We start from the raw sequence: 21,327 nt of genomic DNA, 5'->3' as shown, positions 1-21,327 counted from the left end.
CTTCACGCTGGTTGTCAGAAGAAAAGAACCCACCACCCTTCGAAGAACAGACATATTCTGAGCAAATATCTGCTTCCAAGCAACTGAGAGGTCAGCCAGGCCCTGGAGATGAAAGTGCACACAGTAATGTTGTTTATATAGTGTTTATTCATAGAGTAGGGCTGCACCCTAGTTAGGGGCCTCAACCTTCTGTGCCCTTTCGGACCCGCTCCTAAGGAACAGCAAGTTGGGCAGGCTGCGCCACCTCTGAAAACATTCCTCTGAGCTCATGTGCACCACAATGGGACGCTGGGGAGGCACCACAGACACAGGGCTCACAGAAAATGAGGCCTCTACAGGATAGGAGAAGAGAGGGCCAGCATTCCAAGCAGACCTTTTTTGGAATACACAGCCTTGGGGGAGGGGCTGAGGAACAACTAAGATGCCCTGGGTGTCCAGCCAGCATGCTAGAAAGAGCTGGCCACCAGCACTACAGGGCACCATGCCCAAGGGAGACATAACCTGGCTAGCTGCAACCATATCTGCAGCACACTGTGATGGCCCCTGTAGGGCACAGTAGTCACCAGCATGTTTCCCCCCCAAATGCCCACAGTATTCAAACTTCAGCCTCCTGAACCTCACTGAATCACCCTGATACATCTTTGCAGACTGGGATGAAAATCCTGGTACACAGAGCACTTATAGTTTCCAGAGAAAGTGAAGGGGCAAGGCACTGCCACCTGCTCTTTGCCCGTGTGTGTGTGTGTGTGTGTGTGTGTGTGTGTGTGTGTGTGTGTGTGTGTGTGTTGCTTATCTCTATGTACATATATGTATGAGTATGTATATATATATGTATATACATATATATATATTTCTATGATCCTTTTTTAAAGTCATCAAGGGACTTTGGTGGTAGAGAACATGGGCCTCCTGGGCTGGCTGCTTTCTGACCCTTCTTTTGTCTTCCATCTACACTGGCAGACCCAGATTTGGTTTAGAGAGACACAGGTGTCATGGCTGTGTGCCCAAAGCAAGTGCTATGAACCTAATGTGGTTCTTGTTGACCCATTCCTCAGAGTGACAACTTCTGAGTAAATATTTGACCCAATTTTGACCAAGAGATGTAAAGGCAGTTAAACTCAGTAAGTTGTGGAAAAGTGTTCTCATAAAAGAAATACAAAGAGGAGACATCCCCTTTGCTAGTTATGTGTGGCCTGTAAATGTGGCCATTTCTCACCCCACAAGGACACTAGTCAAAGATCCAAGTCTGAAGCTCAGAATGTTCAGCAAACATGGGAATACATTCGTCTTGGTGACATCTTTACACACCCCTGTGCACCACTTATTGTGGAAGCCCACAGAGGTTTCCTAGTGAGATCTGAGTTTGCTTTACCCAGCAGAGCTGCATCAGAGGACTGCTTGACCATGTGTGTGGTTACTAGGTAATTGGAAGGGTCTACACTTGGCTGAGCTAGGGGGAGGTCTTTTGCTCCACCCCCTTGGCATTCCTATAAACAGCCCTTTAGAAGAGACAGAGGGGCCGGTGGATAATGTTCCAGGCCTTCCCGAGGCTGTCCTGTGTTTCTGTTTCTCCCCTCTCTATCCTTCTATCTAATATCTCGGTGTGTAAGAAAAATCTCGTGAGAGGGCACTGCTGCTGTCTTCTGAGGTTATCGGGAATCTGGCTCTAGGAGCACACAGCACACACACAGAATCTATTCTAAATAAAGCAACTTGCTTTCTATACAACGACTCTCATCAAATGTTGCACTTCTAACTACCACAATGCGCTGTGGCGATGTGTTCCATAGACTCCAAACATTCTGGCTAATCAGCCATTCCATTCCAGCAGCCAAGGTTTCCCCTGCTTCCTAGGAACTCTTCTGGGGAGCTCCACCCACACTCAACATCACCGTTTCCACAGCAACCAATGAATTTCATAATGAGTGTGACTAGAGAGGGGAGAAATCAAGAGCAAGGGAGGAAAATATACTCACTGAACCAGAGGAGAAATTTGTGAAATATTAAAACAGGCCTAGCTCCTAAATGTCTGTGTATGAATATTAAACATTCAACTAAAATCCACACCCTTATTTAAAATGTAAAGTCTAAAGATGCGCACACTGTTCCAGTTGGCAGGAAATCGCAAAGCACGAGAACGGTACAGAAGAGAGAAGGCCAAGTGTTTGGATTTCTGAGTCCTCACTGGTGCTGTGAAGCATCTCCACTTGGTTAGGGACGGTGGCGGCACAGAAAACAAAGGATGCTCCTCAGAAGCACTCAACTCCAAGTGGTACCAGCTTCTTGCCCCCGTCAGAAGCGACCTGAATGAAGGCCTACTGGATCAAAAGGGGTGGAGACTGGCCAAGAAGAAACACTTCCACCTCCAACACACAGCTCTGCAGCTCATCTCAAAGGCCAGTGTCAAAACACGGCCACAAACAGTGGCCGGCACTCTCTGTGCGGACATTAAGGGGAGACAGAATGTCTCCCGCCACAAAGCTCGTGGCAGCACTCACCATCCTCAAAAATGGCTCCTATTTCAAATGACAGTTCCGAGCTGTGTTCTGCCTCACAGGGGTACACGGCACGGGCCTTGCGATTGATAACGCTGCAGAGAGAACACAGAAGGCTTGAATGGAAAACTGAAGACAGAACCCTCACAGCCCCCTCCCCATTTCCCAAATCTCATTTACATGCCAACAGTGGGGAAGTACATTCCGAAAAGGAAATGACAGGGCCGTGAACATCAGGCAGAGCAGTAGCACTTGGCTTTCAAGTAATGATGGGTTTCCAACACAAACCTTCCCTTAGGGAGTCTCCCTGGGAAGCTGTCAGTGAACCACTTCACCAGAGTCTCCTCATTGCCTGGTGGAGTGTCCCATCCCAGGGCTCAGCACTGTAGAACGCACAAGACATGTTTACCTCTGAGTACTTCAGCTGTACATCAGCGAAGAGAGAGGAAGAGGCACATGACATTAAACTGCTCCCAGTAAGTCCATGTGTGCCGCCTACAGTTCCCACAGCACACTGGAAGGGCTGCCATCCCTGGTAGGTCTTTATTTAGGCCATTCTGCCCCTTAAAATGAACACAAGGCTCAGCATCTCCTAACTTGTGAGAACATGTTCTGAGCCCTCCTGAGAGACGTGCACAATGGGAAACGGTGAAAGCCATACTTGGCCAGATCTAAGCCAAGGAAAAAAGAAATGCTGCCTCTTCCTGGAGACGTAAGAATTCTGCCAGCTGATGCTCAGGCAATGTGACTTGCTATTCTCTCTTCTACAAACTGGTCATAAGATGCCCACAGAAGTCAACATATCCAGTATCCACTCTGCCTTCCGTTTCAACAAAGAATCTGCTTTACATCTGCATATAAAAATGCTTGCAAAGAATTTTTGAAATTCTTTTTTCATAAATATTCCTAATTTCATAAATAAATAAGAAGGACTGAAAAGGGAGAGCAGGTCCCAACAAGGCTCATGCACTACAAATTCTTCTCAAAACCTGCAATTGGCCCTGAGTAGCCAACAGGTTCCTCATCTACAGATTCAACCACTCACTGATTGAAAGTATTAAAAAAAGGGGGGGAGGGGATCTGTATTGTGCAACACATCCAGTCCTCCCAGGACTTTCCTAAACAATACAGTGTAGTAAAGGTTTACACAGCATACACATTATTAGGTATTAAAACTGACCTACAGATGACTTCAAATACACAGGAGGATGAGTGTAGGTCAGATGTAAATACAAAATCATTCTATATGAGCAACTAGAAGACAGAGTGGACAGATGTGGGAGTCCTGAAGCCAATCCCCACAGTATCAAGAGTGCTGCACCTGCTTCTGAGACGAGGCACAGCCCTGACTGGAACTTGGCTATCGATGCCAAGGGATGCAGACAGGCATGCTCTAGCAGAAGGCTGTCAAGGCGCTTCTTTGTGCTACCACCTTTATTCCACATCACACCCCAAACCACGTACCATTCGGGCAGCTTGTCTACAACGGAGGCAGCAGGAGAGAGGGGCAGATGGGACATCCTGGGTGATGGAGAGGTGCCCTCTGGGTTGGAGCTTGGTGTGGTTGGCGACTGCAGATTTAGCCACGGCACTGTAGACGCCCGGGAATGGCTTGGCCTAAGGATACATTTGAAGGACAGGATTAATGCCATGAACAGTCATAACAACAATTGTACAACAGTCTGAGCCAAATGGCCAGGATGCCAGCACCCATGTGTCTTCATACCACCAAGGACAGAGTCCTATCTGTACCTCCCAGGATTCGAACTCAAGCCACTCTAGAAGGAGCCACATCTCCAGCTAGAGACACATTACTGAACTTCTCTCTGTTTGTGGGGATCTGATCTTGTCTAACCCACTGCCATTTCCAGTGTCCTGGTTGGTTTTCATGAACCGGCCTTCAGGTTCCTGCTTTGAGTTCCTGCCCTGACTTCCATTCCATGCTGGACTATGAGTGAATCTGGAATAAACCCTTTCCTTACAAAGATGCCTTTTCCTTCCCAAGGTGTTTTATCACAGCATAGAAACCCTACCTAAGGCAATGAGTTCACTAATTAGAAAACTAAGGCTCAAAGTAGTGGTGTGGACTTCTTAGGAGCAGGCACTCCTTGGCTGAGAATGAGGTTTACCTTCTGATAAACCCACTGAAGCTGGACAGACCGTAACTGAGACCACATCTAATGTTCTTAGCAGCATAGTACACATATGTGCGCCCACACACGCACACGCACACACCTGAGCGATCACATCCTGCCTGGGACTTGTTCACTGCTGCTCACCTCTGATCAGAGAAGATGAGAACGCAAAACATGTTTCTACTGAATGCATGTTGATTGCACAGCTTTCTGAGTTAAAAACCCTAAGTTGGGGCTTTGTGAGTGGGGAACCTGTCCTAACTCATTTCTTCTACTTATACGGAAAGTGGCACAAACTTAAACATTAGGTACATGGCTGACAGAGACCAACATGTAACACTTCAACACTGAAAGGTCCTTCACCTGGTATTTATATGTGGAAACTCATAAAACTTTGCTACTAACAACCAAGATTCCTCCAGAAAGAGCAAAAGACTAAAGTTTAAAGGAGAAATCAATGAACCACAAACAATTCTTGGTGTTTGATTTGTTCCTCGGAATTTAAAATTGAAAGAGATGGCTCAGAGGTTAAGAACATTGGCTGTTCTTCCTGAGGACCTGGGTTCAATTCCCAGCTCCACATGGTGGCCCAGAACCATCTGTCACTCCATATCCAGGGATCCAACATCTTCTTCTGGCCTCCCCAGGCACACATGTGGTATACACATACATGCAGGTAAAACACGCATACATATAAAAATAAATAAAATCTCAAAAAATATTGAAGAAGTCAGTGACAGTTGCTATGATAAACACCACAACAAAAAGCAACTTGGGGAAGAAAGGGTATGTTATCAGCGGGTGTCAGGGCAAGAACTCAAGGCAGGAGCTGAAGCACAGGCCACAGAGGAGCATTCCTTATTGGCTTGCATTCCATAGTTCACTCAGCTTGCTTCCCAAATCCTCCCACCAAAAACAAAACCAAAACAAACAAACAAACAAACAAACAAACAAACAAACCAGGGTTACTCTGTGTAGCTTTGCGCCTTTCCTGGAACTCACTCTGTAGCCCAGGCTGGCCTTGAACCCACAGAGATCCACCTGCCTCTGCCTCCCGAGTGCTAGGATTAAAGGTGTGAGCCACTACCACCCAGCTAAGTTTTTTGGCAACCTAGGACCACTTGCTCAGTGGTGACACCTCCCACAATGCACTAGGTCCTCCCACAAAAATCGCTAATCAGGTCAATTTGACACCATTCTCAATTGAGGTTCCCTCTTCTCAGGTGGGTCTAACTTGTGTCAAGTTAGTAAAAAATTAATCAGTGTGGTCTCTGAGTATATAACCATCAATGTGGATTACTCATCAATTACCTCGGATCTGGAGTCTTCTGGCTATGGTATAAAAATTTTTTTTTTTTTTTAAATACAGGGTCCCTGTATTCCTGGCTGGTACAGAAATTAAGAGATTCATTGGCCTCTGCATCCCAAATACTAGAGTTAAAAACCTGCATCATTAAGTCTAGCTACAAAACTCACAAAGAACCAACCCCACCCCCCAGCAAACAAAAATCAACATATGGAAAGCACACTTAGTACCTACCTGCCTGTCTTTCTCTGTGGTGCTGGGGTGGAACCCAGAGTCTGGCATGCATCAGGAAGCGCTCGGCCACCAGGCCCCGCCCACCCACTACATGCACACATGCATGCAGCCCCTTTAACTCACTTATTTCCAGCACACACACATTCACCTTGACGACCTCTTCAGCACAGCTCAAACGGTTTCAGGGACTGCTTGTCCTTCCAGATTCCAAGCTCTGCCTTGCACCCCGCTACAGCGGAATTCCTTCTGCCCGTCTCCCGGGTACAGCTCCCGGGTGCCCCTTTCCAACTCTCCCCTTCCTTAGGAGACGGACCGCTCTCACTGCTCTATGCCCCACTGTGCTAAGCTCGGCCTCTGCCACTCCAACCTCTGCCTCACAACTCCCAGTTTTTCAGCCTACAGGGGACCCCTGAAGGCCTGTCACCTCAATAAATGGGAGGGCAGGCTGGCACTAGCGGCTTTATGATGGTGTCAGCTATTTCTCCTGTCTTTCATTCTGCTGTCCTGACAAAGCCAGACAACGTGCCCGGCACGCAAAGCCTTCACCCACCTTCTTTGCCACCTACAGAAGCAGCTGCAAACCAGAATGGACTTTAGACACCACGTGCAAGATGCGCTCCATTACTGCTGTGACGGACAGTAATAACCGGCCTCACTGCAAATGTGATTCTGGGAGAACTGAGTCACAAAACTCTATGCCAAGAAACTTATAAATCTTAGTGAGCTGAACCACCTAGCTACAAAAGACACTAACTTCTCACAAGAAAACGAACCTCTAATGGCGTCTTGCTAATCAGGAAGGGAGAAGGGATGGACAGTGAGGCTCTCACAGAGAATTTAAGGCCATAGTCAGATCAACAATTGCCATTTAACCTCACAGCAGTTATTCAGGGTGCCTGGGGTGGCGTGGCAGGGGTGGCTGAAGATGAGATATTGTACCACACCCCATCACATACATCTGCCTAGACACAGGTGGTGAATGGAGTCCAGGACGGCCGTCCATCAGCTGAGGAGGACAGCCGCAGGCGACGACGAACACCATGACTGCAGCTATGGGCCCTTTAAAAATGAAGACCACAAACGGTACCACTACTATCAAACAAAACCCTCTCATCTTCCTTGTTTTGTATTTTCCTTTTGTTTCTGTGTGTGGAGGGGAAACGCCCCCTCCCTCTCGGAAAGTGAGAGAGTTACTGGAAGAGCAGACATGGACGGTAAGGACCGGTGCCTTAGTCTGCTGATCCTGAATCTGAAACTTACACTTGGCAATCTCTGCTCAGGGCCAGGTTCTCAGAGGTGTCATGCTTTCTGTATCTTCTTGTGTCTGTTCAACATCTGTGTGCTATGACATCTCATGCTAGCCAGTTTACTTTCTATTTGAAATAACTCATTCCAATTTCAATTTCTCTATCTGTATTTTGGATTTCTCCAGGCCAACAACGTGTGTGCAACACACACACACACACACACACACACACACACACACACACATGTACGCGCGCGCACACACACACACACACACACACACGCACGCACGCACATACTCACATACACGTGCGCACGCACACACATACACACATGCTGTATTAGTTACAATTCTGTTGCTGGAAGAGACATCATGACCAAGGCAAATTACAAAAGGAAGAATTTAATTGGAGGCTTGCTTATGTCTCAGAGGGTGAGCCACCATCATCATGGAAGGGAGCGTGGCCACAGACAGGCATAGAGCTGGAACAGTAACTAAGAGCTCACATCTGATTTACAAGATGGAGGCCCACAGAGAGAATGAGACTGGATCTGGTATGGGCCTTTGAAACCTCAAATCCACCCCCAGAGACACACCTCTTGCAACAAGGCCACACCTCCTAATCCTTCCTTAAACAGCTTACCAACAGGGAACCAAACATTCAAGCATATGCAGGCCGTTCTCATTTAAACCTCCACCACACAGACTTTTGTGGGTTGAGATGCTCATAAATAATGGCAAAATGCAAGTCTAGAAACCGTGTCTGGGAATGATCCTGCGTCTTGGAGAACTGGGAGCCTTGGGGAGGGGATATCTGCAGGGTAGAATACAATTTGAGAAATGGAGTGGGGCAGCCACTTGGGCAGAAGAAACCTTGGAATCCTGTCCTCCCAGAAGACTGGAATAAGGCAATAAATGGGCAAATAAATACACTCAAGTCCCACAGGTTCACACTAGGGCCCCAGGATGCTACAATTCATGGTTGTCTCGCAAAGTTTTTTTTTTTTTTTAATAACTGCCCTCCTAAAGGCATAGATTCATTATGCAACCATCTAGAATTTGGTTACTTGTTCTTTGCAATATGGCTTAAAATTTTAATACTTTATTCTTTCAAACACCCTACTTTCCCTCCAAAAATAGTGGAGGAAAATAATCTTCCCAGAGGATTTCTGTTATTCTTTTCCCCTTCTTTAAAACATTTTGAAGGCAAACTCAAGGGCATGAGAGTAAAATGTAGGGAGCTGTTAGGGGTAAGGAGGGAGAAAGACAAGAGGGGACAGTGTGAGAAGCAGTGATGATATACATGGTGGAAGGACACTTTATATATGTGGAACTGTCACATCCTGAGGAAGGGCAGCCACGGCAGCTTCCCACCTACGCCCGAAGCTCTCCGTGTACCTAATGAATCAGCCATCTCTGCTCTCAGCCAGCACGGTTCTGCCCAAGTGTCTGGTGGAAGACAGTTTTCCCTGGGCTTCTTTAGGCCTCTGCACATCCAATCTTCTGCACACCTTGGTTCTGGGCTGTTTTCGAAAATATCTGTAGGGAAAATGGGCTTGCAGACAATAGAGATTGTGTCTCTCCGAAGCAAAGAGCAGGCTTCATCCATCAAATAAGACTCATGGATGACCAAATAAGATGACCTGTATTCCTCTCCTACGCCACACAGTTATCGCCTGGCACCTGTCATTATCACCCTGTGGAAATGGGACAAGAAAATACCAATGCTCTGACTCCTGCTGGTGGCTCTGGGCTGGAAACTCTGTATCTTCTGCCAGGACACATACAGCTGGAGGCTAATTGAACAGTATGCACAACAGATCTCCAGATCCTCTGCAGTTTTTGGCCACAGTATCTTTGGGAAACTGTAGAAAAGGTTACCCTGATCATCTTTGTGTGTTTTATGGTTCACATGAGAACCTGGTTGAGAGTCTCTGGATCAAACAGGAAAAAGGATTGGTGACATCAGAATAAAAAGTTGGCACGTCCTAGAATATCCAATGAAATGCTCTAATCGTCCTTTCAGCTTTGAAGCTGGAAACTCCGCTCCCTTCTTCCCACTGCTGCAGCTAATTCTGGACTGCTACACTGGGCAAACAGGCCACGGACCCTAGGTAGTGGGGAGCTGCTGAACTGTTACATGAAGTACCCAAGTTCACAAGTTTCTTGAAAGCAACATTGTGGTTTGGGGGAGCGGGGGGGGGGGGGGGGGGGGGGGAGACAGACAGACAGTCAGTCCCTCCTGAGAAGCTCGGAAACCACATTTACCAAAACAGAATAAATTACAGAGAACTACTTCCCAGTTAACACACTTACTGCATCTTCTTCTATGGAGGAAGGAAGAGCCAATACCATGTATGACCCTCCTTTGAGGGAAGCCGTTCCCTTCTCAAGGAAGGAGGACAATGAAAAACAAGTGTTTCACTAAAAGCACATGGAGATTTCAAACTGCTAACTCAGAAGTACATTCCAGAAAATACGCACAGTGAACATCTGTGTGGCCATTCCTGGGGCAACTGAAGCTTCCATGAGTGGGTGGGACATTATGGTGGAGGCGGGAGAAAGGCTGGAGACGGTGTGTGTGTGTGTGTGTGTGTGTGTGTGTGTGTGTGTGTGTGTGTGTGTGTAGAGAGAGAGGGGTGGGAGGGAGAGAGCGTGCCTAAGGAAACACTATTGCATAGGAAGACTTGATATCCTTACTTTGGAAAAACAGGCTTGCACATTAGGCAAAGGTCCTAGAGATTTTCTCAGCGACAAAAGAAAACAAACTGGTGCTGGCTACCAACACATTTACTTCCGGAGTTCACTTTTGTAAAGTGTAACAAATCAGAAAGCTGCTCATGACTCCAACTCAGCCCGATCAACCTCAGCATCAGAGGCTGCACTTCCAGCATGCCAACAGGTTCCTGTAGGCTGTGCTTTCTGCATGCCAACAGGTTCCTGAAGGCTGCGCTTTCTGCATGCCAACAGGTTCCTGTAGGCTGCGCTTTCTGCATGCCAACAACAGGTTCCTGTAGGCTGTACTTTCTGCATGCCAACATGTTTCTGTAGGCTCTGCTTTCTGCATGGCAACAACAGGTTCCTGTAGGCTGCGCTTTCTGCATGCTAACATGTTCCTATAGGCTTCGCTTTCTGCATGCTAACATGTTCCTATAGGCTTCACTTTCTGCATGCCAACAGGTTCCTGAAGGCTGTGCTTTCTGCATGCCAACAACAGGTTCCCATGTCAGAAGAGCACAGACATTTCTGAGAGGCAAGAAGGGGCTGGAGCCTTTGGGGTTGCAAGGGTCCCCAGAAAACCCCACAGCATTTCTTCAGCAGAGCAGAGGGGTCAGCTCTGAGCACTGTTGGCAAGAGAAGTCAATTCCAGGGCGTGGACACAGGGGCAACTAACACCCAAGCAAATAGTGGGGAAAGTGTCACCAAATGGCACTCCATGACTGAGTCCTCCCCGTCCCCAGACACTCACTGTGTTATCAGCATCGAATTGAAAGCCTACACAGGAGAGTGTGATTTTCAGAACTTCACCTGAGCAGAAATTTACACGGTAGTGAAATGATCTCCCGCCAGTCTGGGAAATGTACAGCCTAAGTCTTCAACAGCTGTCCTGACCAAACGTTTAAAATGTCAATAAAGACAGAATGAAACTTTATAAATGTGTAGATTCTGCGAAATCTCAAATTCCAAATAAACGTCAGTCATTCCTCAATGTTCCGAGGGGCAATTCCACAGCAAGCACACTGTTTCCCCCAATGAGTTCACATCAAGGAGTAAGAGTGGGAGGGAACAGATACCCCTGATGAGGTCACCGAATCTGTGGGGTTACAGAGGGGTAGTCTGTGCCTGTGGTGTGTGAAAATGGCTCCCAAAGCAAGTGGCACTGTTAGGAGGTGTGGCCTTGTGGAAGGAAGTGTGTCACTGTGGACAGCTCTGAGGTCTCCTTTGCTTAAGTTTCTCTCAGGGTGACACTCAGACCACTTCCTGTTGCCTGCAGGTCAAGATGGAAGGACTCTTAGCTACTTCTCCAGCACCGTGTCTGCCTGCACGCCACCTTGTCGCAACATGATGATAGTGGACTAAACCTCTGATAATGTAAGCCAGCCCCAATTAAATGTTTCCTTTATAAGGGTTGCCATGGTCACGGTGTCATCTTCGCAGCAATAGAAACCCTAAGAAAGTGCCCATTAGGAACAGTCTGAAACAGACCTCACTCACTCATTACCTATGGTCTGAGAAGAGCCCATCAGGCACTGCCCTGGGGACACCAGGAAGGTTGTAACACTGCCTGCTCCTCAGAAGTGTTCAGGGAGGGCAGGGGGCAGGGAAGCCATGCCTGGTGCCATGGGGCGATCTGCCCACGATCCCTCACAGGAACAGAGAAGGAAGGGGTGAGGCTGCCCCCTTCCGTGCCATCCTCACCTCTGCACACCCAGGCCAGTGAAGTGTGACTCTCCACGACCCTAACATTCCATGGCACACACAGGAAGACAACCTCAGAAAGGTGACAGGGACTTCCAGACAATGGAGATCACATTCTCCAGTCCTGAGTAGCGGGAATACAACAGCAGAGGCAGGGCCAGTGATGTGAGTTCAGAGGACTTGGGAGGTAGACCGCGGCTAAAGGTATGGACCACAACAAGGGATGGTAATCACACACGCCAATGCGGGACACTGGTGCCCTACAGACAGACCGTTCCAGGACTGGTGCTGCCACTGGCGGCCATAGGCTTGTGTGTGGCGTCACCTCCTCAAATGCAGTCCTTTCCATCTGAAATGGACAAAAGGGGCAGGGTGAAAGAGCGGGAGCATGCCGCCCAGGGGCTAGTGCACAAGGGTGTGCTGATGAGTGCCTGGCTCGTCCGTGGAATTTTACATCGTCAGAAGGAAGGGAGGACAGGTGACGGGCGGAGGGAACAGGTGGAAACACACAGCGGAGATGGGCACAGCAAGGGGCAGGAACTGAAGCCCTTGACACTTGCTGCTGCGTTGCTGGACCAGATCTTCCTCCTGGTAAAGCTGTGCATCATCACTGTTCTCACCAAAAGACAATTAGCATGCAGTATAAACGCTAATTTCATTTTTTACCAAAGATATTAGAGTTCTGTAGGATGTGTGCAAGAGGGGAAGGCCAGTGAAGGTCTTGTTCTATTTATATAACTTTTCTGTAGATATTAAAACTATTCAAAAACAAAAATTTAATCTCCGGTTATGAAAAACACAACCACTTAATTACAGTCACATACCTAAGCATCCAAAAACCAACTGAAAACTTCTGCTGGGTTCAATGTCAAGAAAAGATGCACAAAGGTTCCGCTGAAAAACCCGACTCAGCACCCATCAGACACGTGGCCCCTGTGGTGGTAACCCACAGCACCCATCAGACACGTGGCCCGTGTGGTGGTAACCCACAGCACACATCAGACACGTGGCCCGTGTGGTGGTGACCCACAGCACCCATCATCAGACACGTGGCCATGTGGTGGTGACCCATAGCACCCATCAGACACGTGGCCATGTGGTGGTGACCCACAGCACCCATCAGACACGTGGCCCGTGTGGTGGTAACCCACAGCACCCATCAGACATGTGGCCATGTGGTGGTAACCCACAGCACCCATCAGACACATGGCCCGTGTGGTGGTGACCCACAGCACCCATCAGACAACGTGGCCATGTGGTGGTAACCCACAGCACACATCAGACACGTGGCCATGTGGTGGTGACCCACAGCACCCATCAGACACATGGCCCGTGTGGTGGTGACCCACAGCACCCATCAGACATGTGGCCATGTGGTGGTAACCCACAGCACCCATCAGACACGTGGCCATGTGGTGGTAAACTCCTTCACTGAAAATGGGCCTTCAAGAAATACTGGTTCAACAAGGAGATTCCTTTGACTTCTTCCAAAAAGGACCTTGCAGGCCACACAGTCTTTCCTGACACAATTCTGTGAAGAAAAAGCAGCCCAGGAAAATCATTTAGGAAGGACTAGGTGTGACTGTCAAAATAAAACTTATCCACAAAGTCAGCTAGCTTCAGGCCACAGTCACTCATCCTGGATTATCAGACCAGGTGAGTCTGTTTCATGAGGGGTGACGGCGCTGAAAGATGACAAAGTCTCCAGGTTTGAGAGACAGCACCCTCCTGCTTCGCCCTCTATAGTGGTGGTTCTCAACCTGTGGGTCGTGATCCTTCCGAGGTCTAATGACCCTTTCGTAGGGGTCACATGTCAGATATCCTGCATATCAGATATTTACATTACATTTCATAACAGGAGCAAAATTAGTTATGAAGTAGTAATGAAATCATTTCAAGCCAGGTGGTGGTGGGGCACGCCTTTAATCCCAGCACTCGGGAGGCAGAGGCAGGCGGATATTTGTGAGTTCAAGGCCAGCCTGGGCTACAGAGTGAGTTCCAGGAAAGGCGCAAAGCTACACAGAGAAACCCTGCCTCGAAAAACCAAAACAAAAAGAGAAGAAGAAGAAGAAGAAGAAGAAGAAGAAGAAGAAGAAGAAGAAGAAGAAGAAGAAGAAGGAGAAGAAGGAGAAGAAGGAGAAGAAGGAGAAGAAGGAGAAGAAGGAGAAGAAGGAGAAGAAGAAGAAGAAGAAGAAGAAGAAGAAGAAGAAGAAGGAGAAGAAGGAGAAGAAGGAGAAGAAGGAGAAGAAGGAGAAGAAGGAGAAGAAGGAGAAGAAGGAGAAGAAGGAGAAGAAGGAGAAGAAGGAGAAGAAGGAGAAGAAGGAGAAGAAGGAGAAGAAGGAGAAGAAGGAGAAGAAGGAGAAGAAGGAGAAGAAGGAGAAGAAGGAGAAGAAGGAGAAGAAGGAGAAGAAGGAGAAGAAGGAGAAGAAGGAGAAGAAGGAGAAGAAGGAGAAGAAGGAGAAGAAGGAGAAGAAGGAGAAGAAGGAGAAGAAGGAGAAGAAGGAGAAGGAGAAGAAGGAGAAGAAGGAGAAGAAGGAGAAGAAGGAGAAGAAGGAGAAGAAGGAGAAGAAGGAGAAGAAGGAGAAGAAGGAGAAGAAGGAGAAGAAGGAGAAGAAGGAGAAGAAGGAGAAGAAGGAGAAGAAGGAGAAGAAGGAGAAGAAGGAGAAGAAGGAGAAGAAGGAGAAGAAGGAGAAGAAGGAGAAGAAGAAAAAGAAAGAAAGAAAGAAAGAAAGAAAGAAAGAAAGAAAGAAAGAAAGAAAGAAAGAAAGAAAGAAAGAAAGAAAGGAGAAATAATTTTGAGGTTGGGTCACTACATTAGTAAGGCTGAGAAGCACTGCTCTACAGTGACTGGAGTGGGCCCAGTGCTAAGCCCGAGGTGGGGGCTGGATCTGACCTGTAAACACCTAGTGCTTTCTATTGTACAGCTAATGGTCCCTGTGGCTGTTTCCCATTGGCTCTCCTGAAAGAGGGTGGTGGCCAATCATCAAAGCCAGTTGGAAACACAGTAACTGGCTCACCCTATAGCAGGTCTGCATAGGCAGAAAAGTGGGGAGGACATCATGGAAGGCATCCAGTTAAGATGGAATACAGTCACATTTAACCCAGTTCTCAGGCTGGAGGGTGCTGGGCAACCCTCCTGAATTTCCTCCTTTACCAAGAAAGGCCACAACTATCTCCCCAAGGCTAGCACTCTTGATTTCACCATAAGAGTTACACCTCTGACCAATCTTAGAGAATGTATCCCATTTGCTTCCTTCCAAATGATCACTGTGGAATCAGTCTGAGGGGTAAATGAGCTTGCTAGCAGAACAGAAAGGAACTAAAGCTTCATTTCAGAAACTGCAGGCCCTTAGAGGCTGGGGGTTTGTAGCCCAATAGGGTCCCTGATGAGAAGAGCAGCCACCTAGCAGGAGGCCTGAGCACACAAACAAGGCCATGCACAGCTCAGGGGAGAGACACAGTTCCTCTCAAAGGACACTTGCTGTGGTTGCCCACCAAGCTGGCTGGACAACTGCATCACCCACTGTGCACCAAATAACTGGTGGGTGAGGCTGGGCCTTGGGTGGGCCCCAGCCTTGGCCATGTGACACACAACTTTTCTCAGGGATCTCCAGACATCAAAGCTGGGGGAGGAGCCAAACTCAGCCCTTTGGGACTGTTGAACAATACAAGCTAAGGTCAAGATCCAGGGCTGCTCCAAGCTGGTCATCTCCCAGCTGCTTGGTGGGCAGATTATGAAGCCAACAGAGCAGGGAGTTGAGGTTAAGTTTAAGAAGATCATGTTAGGTTCTCGGGGTTAGCAAACTCCAGCAGATGGCTGCCTGGAACTCCCAGGAGAGCAGACACGGGGCTTATTAACTGTGGTGCCTTGAAAGCTTGCCACTGTAGAAGGGCAGGTGTTTTCCTTGCCTTTTATAGATAATCTTGAAAGGCTCAGTTTGCTTGAATAAGTTACATAATCTAAGACTGTTGGAAGAAAGGGGGTGCAAAGCCAGGCCTGTGTGACTGAAATCAATGCTTTTCCAGGCGAAGCTGTATCCCTGCTGATAGATAAGGCCAATGAGCCCCCTACATTATTTACTCTGGAGTCATAGCCAACCAACCACAGGCAGGAAATAACAACAATCCAACAATGCCATCAAGCAAGAAAAATCTTTAGCCAACAATAAATAACGAAACTCAAAGGAAAATCAAAGTCAAGATTTAATGTAAGACTTATGAATTCTCTGGAGTCTTAAGCAGTAAAACACTACTACAAAATTTAGGCATGTGTCTTTATTTTAGGTGGTCAATTTTCCATCATGAGGATTTAAAGCTATATGGATAATCAGCATTCTGATTTAAAAATAAAACTACCCAAGTTTTAGAATGTACAGTTACAGCACAGCAGAAGTTAGGTATACCTAAGACATGAGTTAGGTATACCTAAGAGCCACATACAACACAATTATCAAAACCACCCAAGCAAGGAACTACAAGGGACACATTACACTCACAAAGGGCTGTGGACAGACATTATAGCTGGTTGATGGCTACATACGAGGCTCTGTGATTAGCTTCACTAAAGCTGACGGGAGACGGAGACAAGTTACACTTTCCTTAGAAAAGATTAAGGATGCTGCTCTTTTGTAGTCATCAAAATTTCAAGTCCCTCGGGCCTCCTGGGGCAGGGGGTAGGGGTGGGGCAGGGGGTGGAGCATTTAGGGTAGCCCCTGCTGCAATCTCAGGCAAGGTGCTGGATAATGAATGTGCAGTGACCAGACTTTAGGGCTTATTCCCCACAGGTAATTAAAAGCCACAGCCACATGGTTTACCACAGGGTTAGTGGTCTTTCTACAAATCATAGGCATTGACCTGGTCAGAGCTATGCCCATCAGCTTGGTCTTCAGAATGTAAGTGGTAATGGGGTGATCCTACAAACTACAAATGGCCCCACAGGCAACCAGACAGCTTCAATCTCTAGAGTAGAACAAATAAAAAACAAAACAAACAAACACAAAAACCTTAAATCATAGGGCCGGAAATAAGGGCCACATTGTGCACACGCCCTGACATCAGTTTTCTTGTGCTCTCTGGGCCCTGACTCTTTAAACATGAATGTAGATCTACCCCTACTGGGCTGATAGATGAAATAGTTTACAAAACCCCTCAATGCCAGAGTCCCATAGTACCTAAGGCTCCAGGGTTTCCTAAGAAATTCAAGAGGATAGCTAATTAAACCTCCACAGCCTCGATCCACCAGCCTGCACTAAAGCAAAAAGGTTCGACCTCTTCTGATCCCCAGTGCCCCTGGAGGTGCAGAAAAGAGCTGACCAAGCAGAATTTAAAGGCTGTGTGTGTGCACACGCACATGTGCAAGATGCTATGCTCTTCTTCAGAGTTAAACCCACTTTAGACTAGCCTCTGAATCCATCCCGTGGGGTGACCTAATCCATTCTTCACAATGGCCAGCACTGAGCAGTACGTCCTTCCTTCCTCAAATTTTTATAACCAGGACCAAAGTACAGACAAGCACAGAAAAGTTGCCCTTATTTAACAGGGAAACAATCTCCCCACCAGACAAAAAAGATGCTGGACATCTTTTTTTTTTTTTTTTTTTTTCTTTTTTTGAGACAAGGTTTCTATGTGTAGCCCTGGCCATCCTGGATCTCACTCTGGAGTCCAGGCTGGCCTGAAACTCACAGAGATCCTCCTGCCTCTGCCTCCTGAGTGCTGGGAATAAAAGTGTACACCACCACTGCCTGGCTGCTGGACAACTTGAAATGGGCAACTGCCTAAAAGAACTATCACTCTCCCCTGGTGTCTCTCTAAATCTATACAACATTCTTGCCCTTCTCACAAAAGCAATGAATGTGTAACTGTGACCAAGAACAGAAATGTGAAAAAGAAATTACTTTCTTTTGAATCAATGACCACAACATAGTAAATATATTATGGTACCAACTAGGAGAAACTGACTATCCTGGCATGACAAGGATTAGGACGTATGTACGTGAGGCTGTCACCCAGCAGTAGACAGTTTTCCTGGCATGTGCCAGGCAATGGGGTGAATCCTCAACACTACATAAAACAGCAAACAAAAAGTTCAAAGAAAGCAAAGCACAAATAAGCCAAGAGTGTGCAGCTGAGGCTGGCACTCAGGGAGGCTGGGAGGGCAAAGGGGGAGGAGGCAAGGACAGGAAGTTGGCCTGTGGCTTCAGGAGCTTCTGCATATGTGCCAATTTTTCATAAATCCGCTAAGAACTGACTCTTTCACCTGAACTTCAGATACATCATTCATGGATTATTGTGGTATATTAAAGCACACGTCATACCTAAGGAGCATTTTCAAATCCCCCCCACCCCCCGCCAAGTTGTTCACTCTGGTGAAATACAGTCCTGACCAACAGTCACGGAGTTTGAAATGCCAAGTAGTAGTCTCTGAGAAATCCTGATTTGCCTAATTTAAGGGAAGTTTATTATTTCATTAAGAATAAAAATGAAGAAAGCTTATTATTTCATTAAGAACAAAAATGGTAGGCTGAACCCATAACTAGTCAAGGTGTAAAGAGTGAGAGCCTGCCCAATGGTTAGCTCTAATAAGATCCCTGTATATCCCTGTATATCCCTGTATAGCCCTGTATATCCCTAATAAGAGGCAGAGCATCACCAAAAGGAAATGGTGCTTTCTGGAAAGAGCAGGGCAACCGCACAGAAGAATTCCAGCAATTGTGGCATCATATACGATGAGATGTAGCCAAGACAAAATGCCAGCACAGACAGCAGAGGCAGGGTGAAGTCCCACCCTGAGCTGAACTGCTGGCAGTCACAGCTGCTGGGATAAGGAGAGTCAACGTGCTTTAAGGATGTAGGTCCTAGTAGGTCAACCGTATTCCAGTGATGGCCACTCACCTAAGAAAATACGAGCAGCACCAATGGACTTAATGGTGGTTGGTTGGTTGGTTGGTTGGTTGGTTTGTTTGAAGGACAAAATGTTGGGTGGGTAGGAAACGGAGAGTGGATCTGGCAGGAGTTGGAGAAAGGGGTATATTTGATCAAAATGCATTATAGGAAATTCTCAAAGAATAAAAGTATTTTTCAATGGTGAGTTGGAAGAGATGGCTCAACAGTTAAAAGCATGTACTGTCTCAGCATGCAGGAAGTATTCCCTGCCCTGGAGACTTCCTAGTGCCCAGAGTGAGAAGCACACAGGTGCCAACACACCCAGGTAGAAAAGATGGGACACTGCCATCTGGAATATAGCAGAATAGGAGGCCATGTCTTTTCATTAGCAATTTAGTGAGGAAGCCTAGAGCAATACCTGGTATTTCTTAAAAGAGATTTTCTTCTGTGCAGGGAGCCTAAAAGGATTACTTGTCAGGGACCTGGCTTCATCAATTACAATAGAAGAAAGCCTGTTTAGAGAAAACTACTTTATGGGGGTGGGCGGGATGACTTTGGGACGTCTGAAATACCTTGACCTATGATGTCATGTCCTCCAAGGAGTCTGAGCCGGCAATTCTTCACTGGCAATGAAGTCACCCGTCACCTCACAAGTGTACAGGTAAGTAATAGCTTTGGATTGATTGACTTCAGTGAATAATGCCCACAAGCATACACATCAGCAGAAACCCAGGAAATCTAATTCTGCTGCATTGGTTTCCACCTGCCACAGGCCATAGCTGCACTTATACGCTGCCCAGGTCAGAATCACAGCTGTTGTGGGTTTTCCTCTGTCCATCTGCCATCCAGTAACTGAGGGTAAGGCATTTCTGTATAACACTGCAACAGGGTCCTATGTGATCCACATGCAGCTGGGCTCCATTCTTCAGGATCTGGGACAAGAGCTAATTCTTGAAGGTACAATCAATGCCCTAGCTAGAAACTACTTCTTAAAGCTTGGTGTTGAGTTTTTAATGGCCCGTAGAAACTTTGGTTTAAAAGAGACTTGGTCAGCATTTAGTAAGAGCCTCCTACTGTGGGTACAGCTGGTGTGCAGGGATGAGGAGAGCCCACTACGGTGGGTGCTACACAGCTGGTGTGCAGGGATGAGGAGAGCCCACTACTGTGGGTACAGCGCAGCTGGTGTGCAGGGATGAGGAGAGCCCACTACGGTGGGCACAGCGCAGCTGGTGTGCAGGGATGAGGACAACAGATAAGAAATGACAATGGAAACTAAATTTACGAATGCAAAGGAAAATGCTATAAAGAGGAATCATACAGACTAATGCTGTGGGATGCCTGGAGTAAGTGGTCCATAAGGGAGGACAGAAACCAGACTTAAACAAAGAGATACATGGTGATTACAGGTGGAAACAGGGTCTTTAAATGGACCTTTTTAATAAAGAAATCATAATTAGTAAGGGAAATTAAACATTTACTAATAACTATGTCAGCAGCATAAAATGTCCATGGAGTAAAAGATCCAGTTCCTATTAGTGAGGATTCTATGAGCAGCCCTGGCAATGATTAGATACACACCTATCACATAACTGTGAAAGGGAACAAAAGGGGAGATATCAACTAACAGTCAGAGGCACCACTGTGTTAACGCCAAATGACAGTGACCACGAGAAAAGGGGATCGGTCAAGGCTCTGATCCTAGATGTGGAGATTAGGCTCAACCCTGAAGACAGCTTGGGCTACCTTGAGCTAGACCTGAAGACAGCTGGGGCTATCTTGAGGAAACAGGCAGTGAGCTATCTAAAGAGGAAAAGCCAAGAGTGCAGGAGACATGGGGGCCACCGGGAGACCAATGAATGTGCTGTTCTAGAAGAATTTAAGAAATACTCATTAACACATGGATGCCAAAAACAGTGCTGCCACACAAGTGACCAGAACAACATGACTAGACCCTGAGGGAGGGGAGCGAAGTCAAGGACTGTTCAGAGAGCAGATGGCAAGAGGACTGATTTCTGACTGCAGCAGAGCAGGGTAATGACCCAGCTGCATCTCTCAGGACAGCCAGCGCAGACCATGTGCACCCCTACCCCACTGATAATGTATGAAGTGATGAGCAGTGAATAACCGGAGCTGATCTTATGGACATACTGAAATGTCATGTCATATACAACAAAGACATACAACTATTTTGTGTCAAATAGAAAACATTAACAAAACAGGGAGAACCCCCTTAACCTTGACCTTCAACCCCAGAGACATAGCTACAAGCAACACAGGCTAGAAATAGGGGAAGAAGACCAGGGGTCCAGGTCACCATTTCTAACCATCACCTGTGGTAATATTTTGTTTGTGCTCTAACAAATAAAGCTTGTCTGGAGATCAGAGTGTGCAGCTAGCCACTAGTTAATGGTAGAGGCCAGGCAGTCATGGCATACATCTTAAATCCCAGCAAGTGGGAGGAGGAAACAGGAAGTGATATGGCTGGGTAGAGAGAGGAATATAAGGTGGACAGAGACAGGAGCTCAGCCCCCCTTTTGGTCTGAGGAGTTGTGGAGGTAAGAGGTGACATTGGCTGCCCCATTCACTTCTCTGATCTTTCAGCAATTACCC

General features: G+C 47.0%; 1 protein-coding gene across 6 annotated transcripts in view; it reads right to left on the bottom strand.

Annotated features, from left to right (window-relative positions):
• Positions 1 to 21,327, bottom strand: part of LOC102904570 (rho GTPase-activating protein 10) — a 300,700-nt gene that overhangs the window by 4,342 nt on the left and 275,031 nt on the right. For 5 of the 6 annotated variants that reach the window (XR_013051024.1, XM_076571472.1, XM_076571474.1 and 2 more), the window contains 2 exons: positions 3,960 to 4,112; positions 2,499 to 2,590 (listed from right to left, as the gene is read on the bottom strand). The exons of the other annotated variant lie outside the window; for it this stretch is intronic. Coding sequence is in view for 4 of the 5 variants with exons in the window: in XM_076571472.1 (XP_076427587.1) it covers positions 2,499 to 2,590; positions 3,960 to 4,112 (245 nt within the window). In the remaining variant the exon portion in view is untranslated. The remainder of the gene's footprint in view (positions 1 to 2,498; positions 2,591 to 3,959; positions 4,113 to 21,327) is intronic. 6 annotated transcript variants of the gene reach the window in all.

Source organism: Peromyscus maniculatus, chromosome 5 (assembly GCF_049852395.1).
Source record: "Peromyscus maniculatus bairdii isolate BWxNUB_F1_BW_parent chromosome 5, HU_Pman_BW_mat_3.1, whole genome shotgun sequence".
Lineage (NCBI taxonomy): Eukaryota > Metazoa > Chordata > Mammalia > Rodentia > Cricetidae > Peromyscus > Peromyscus maniculatus.
This window is presented reverse-complemented; position numbering and strand designations above follow the sequence as displayed.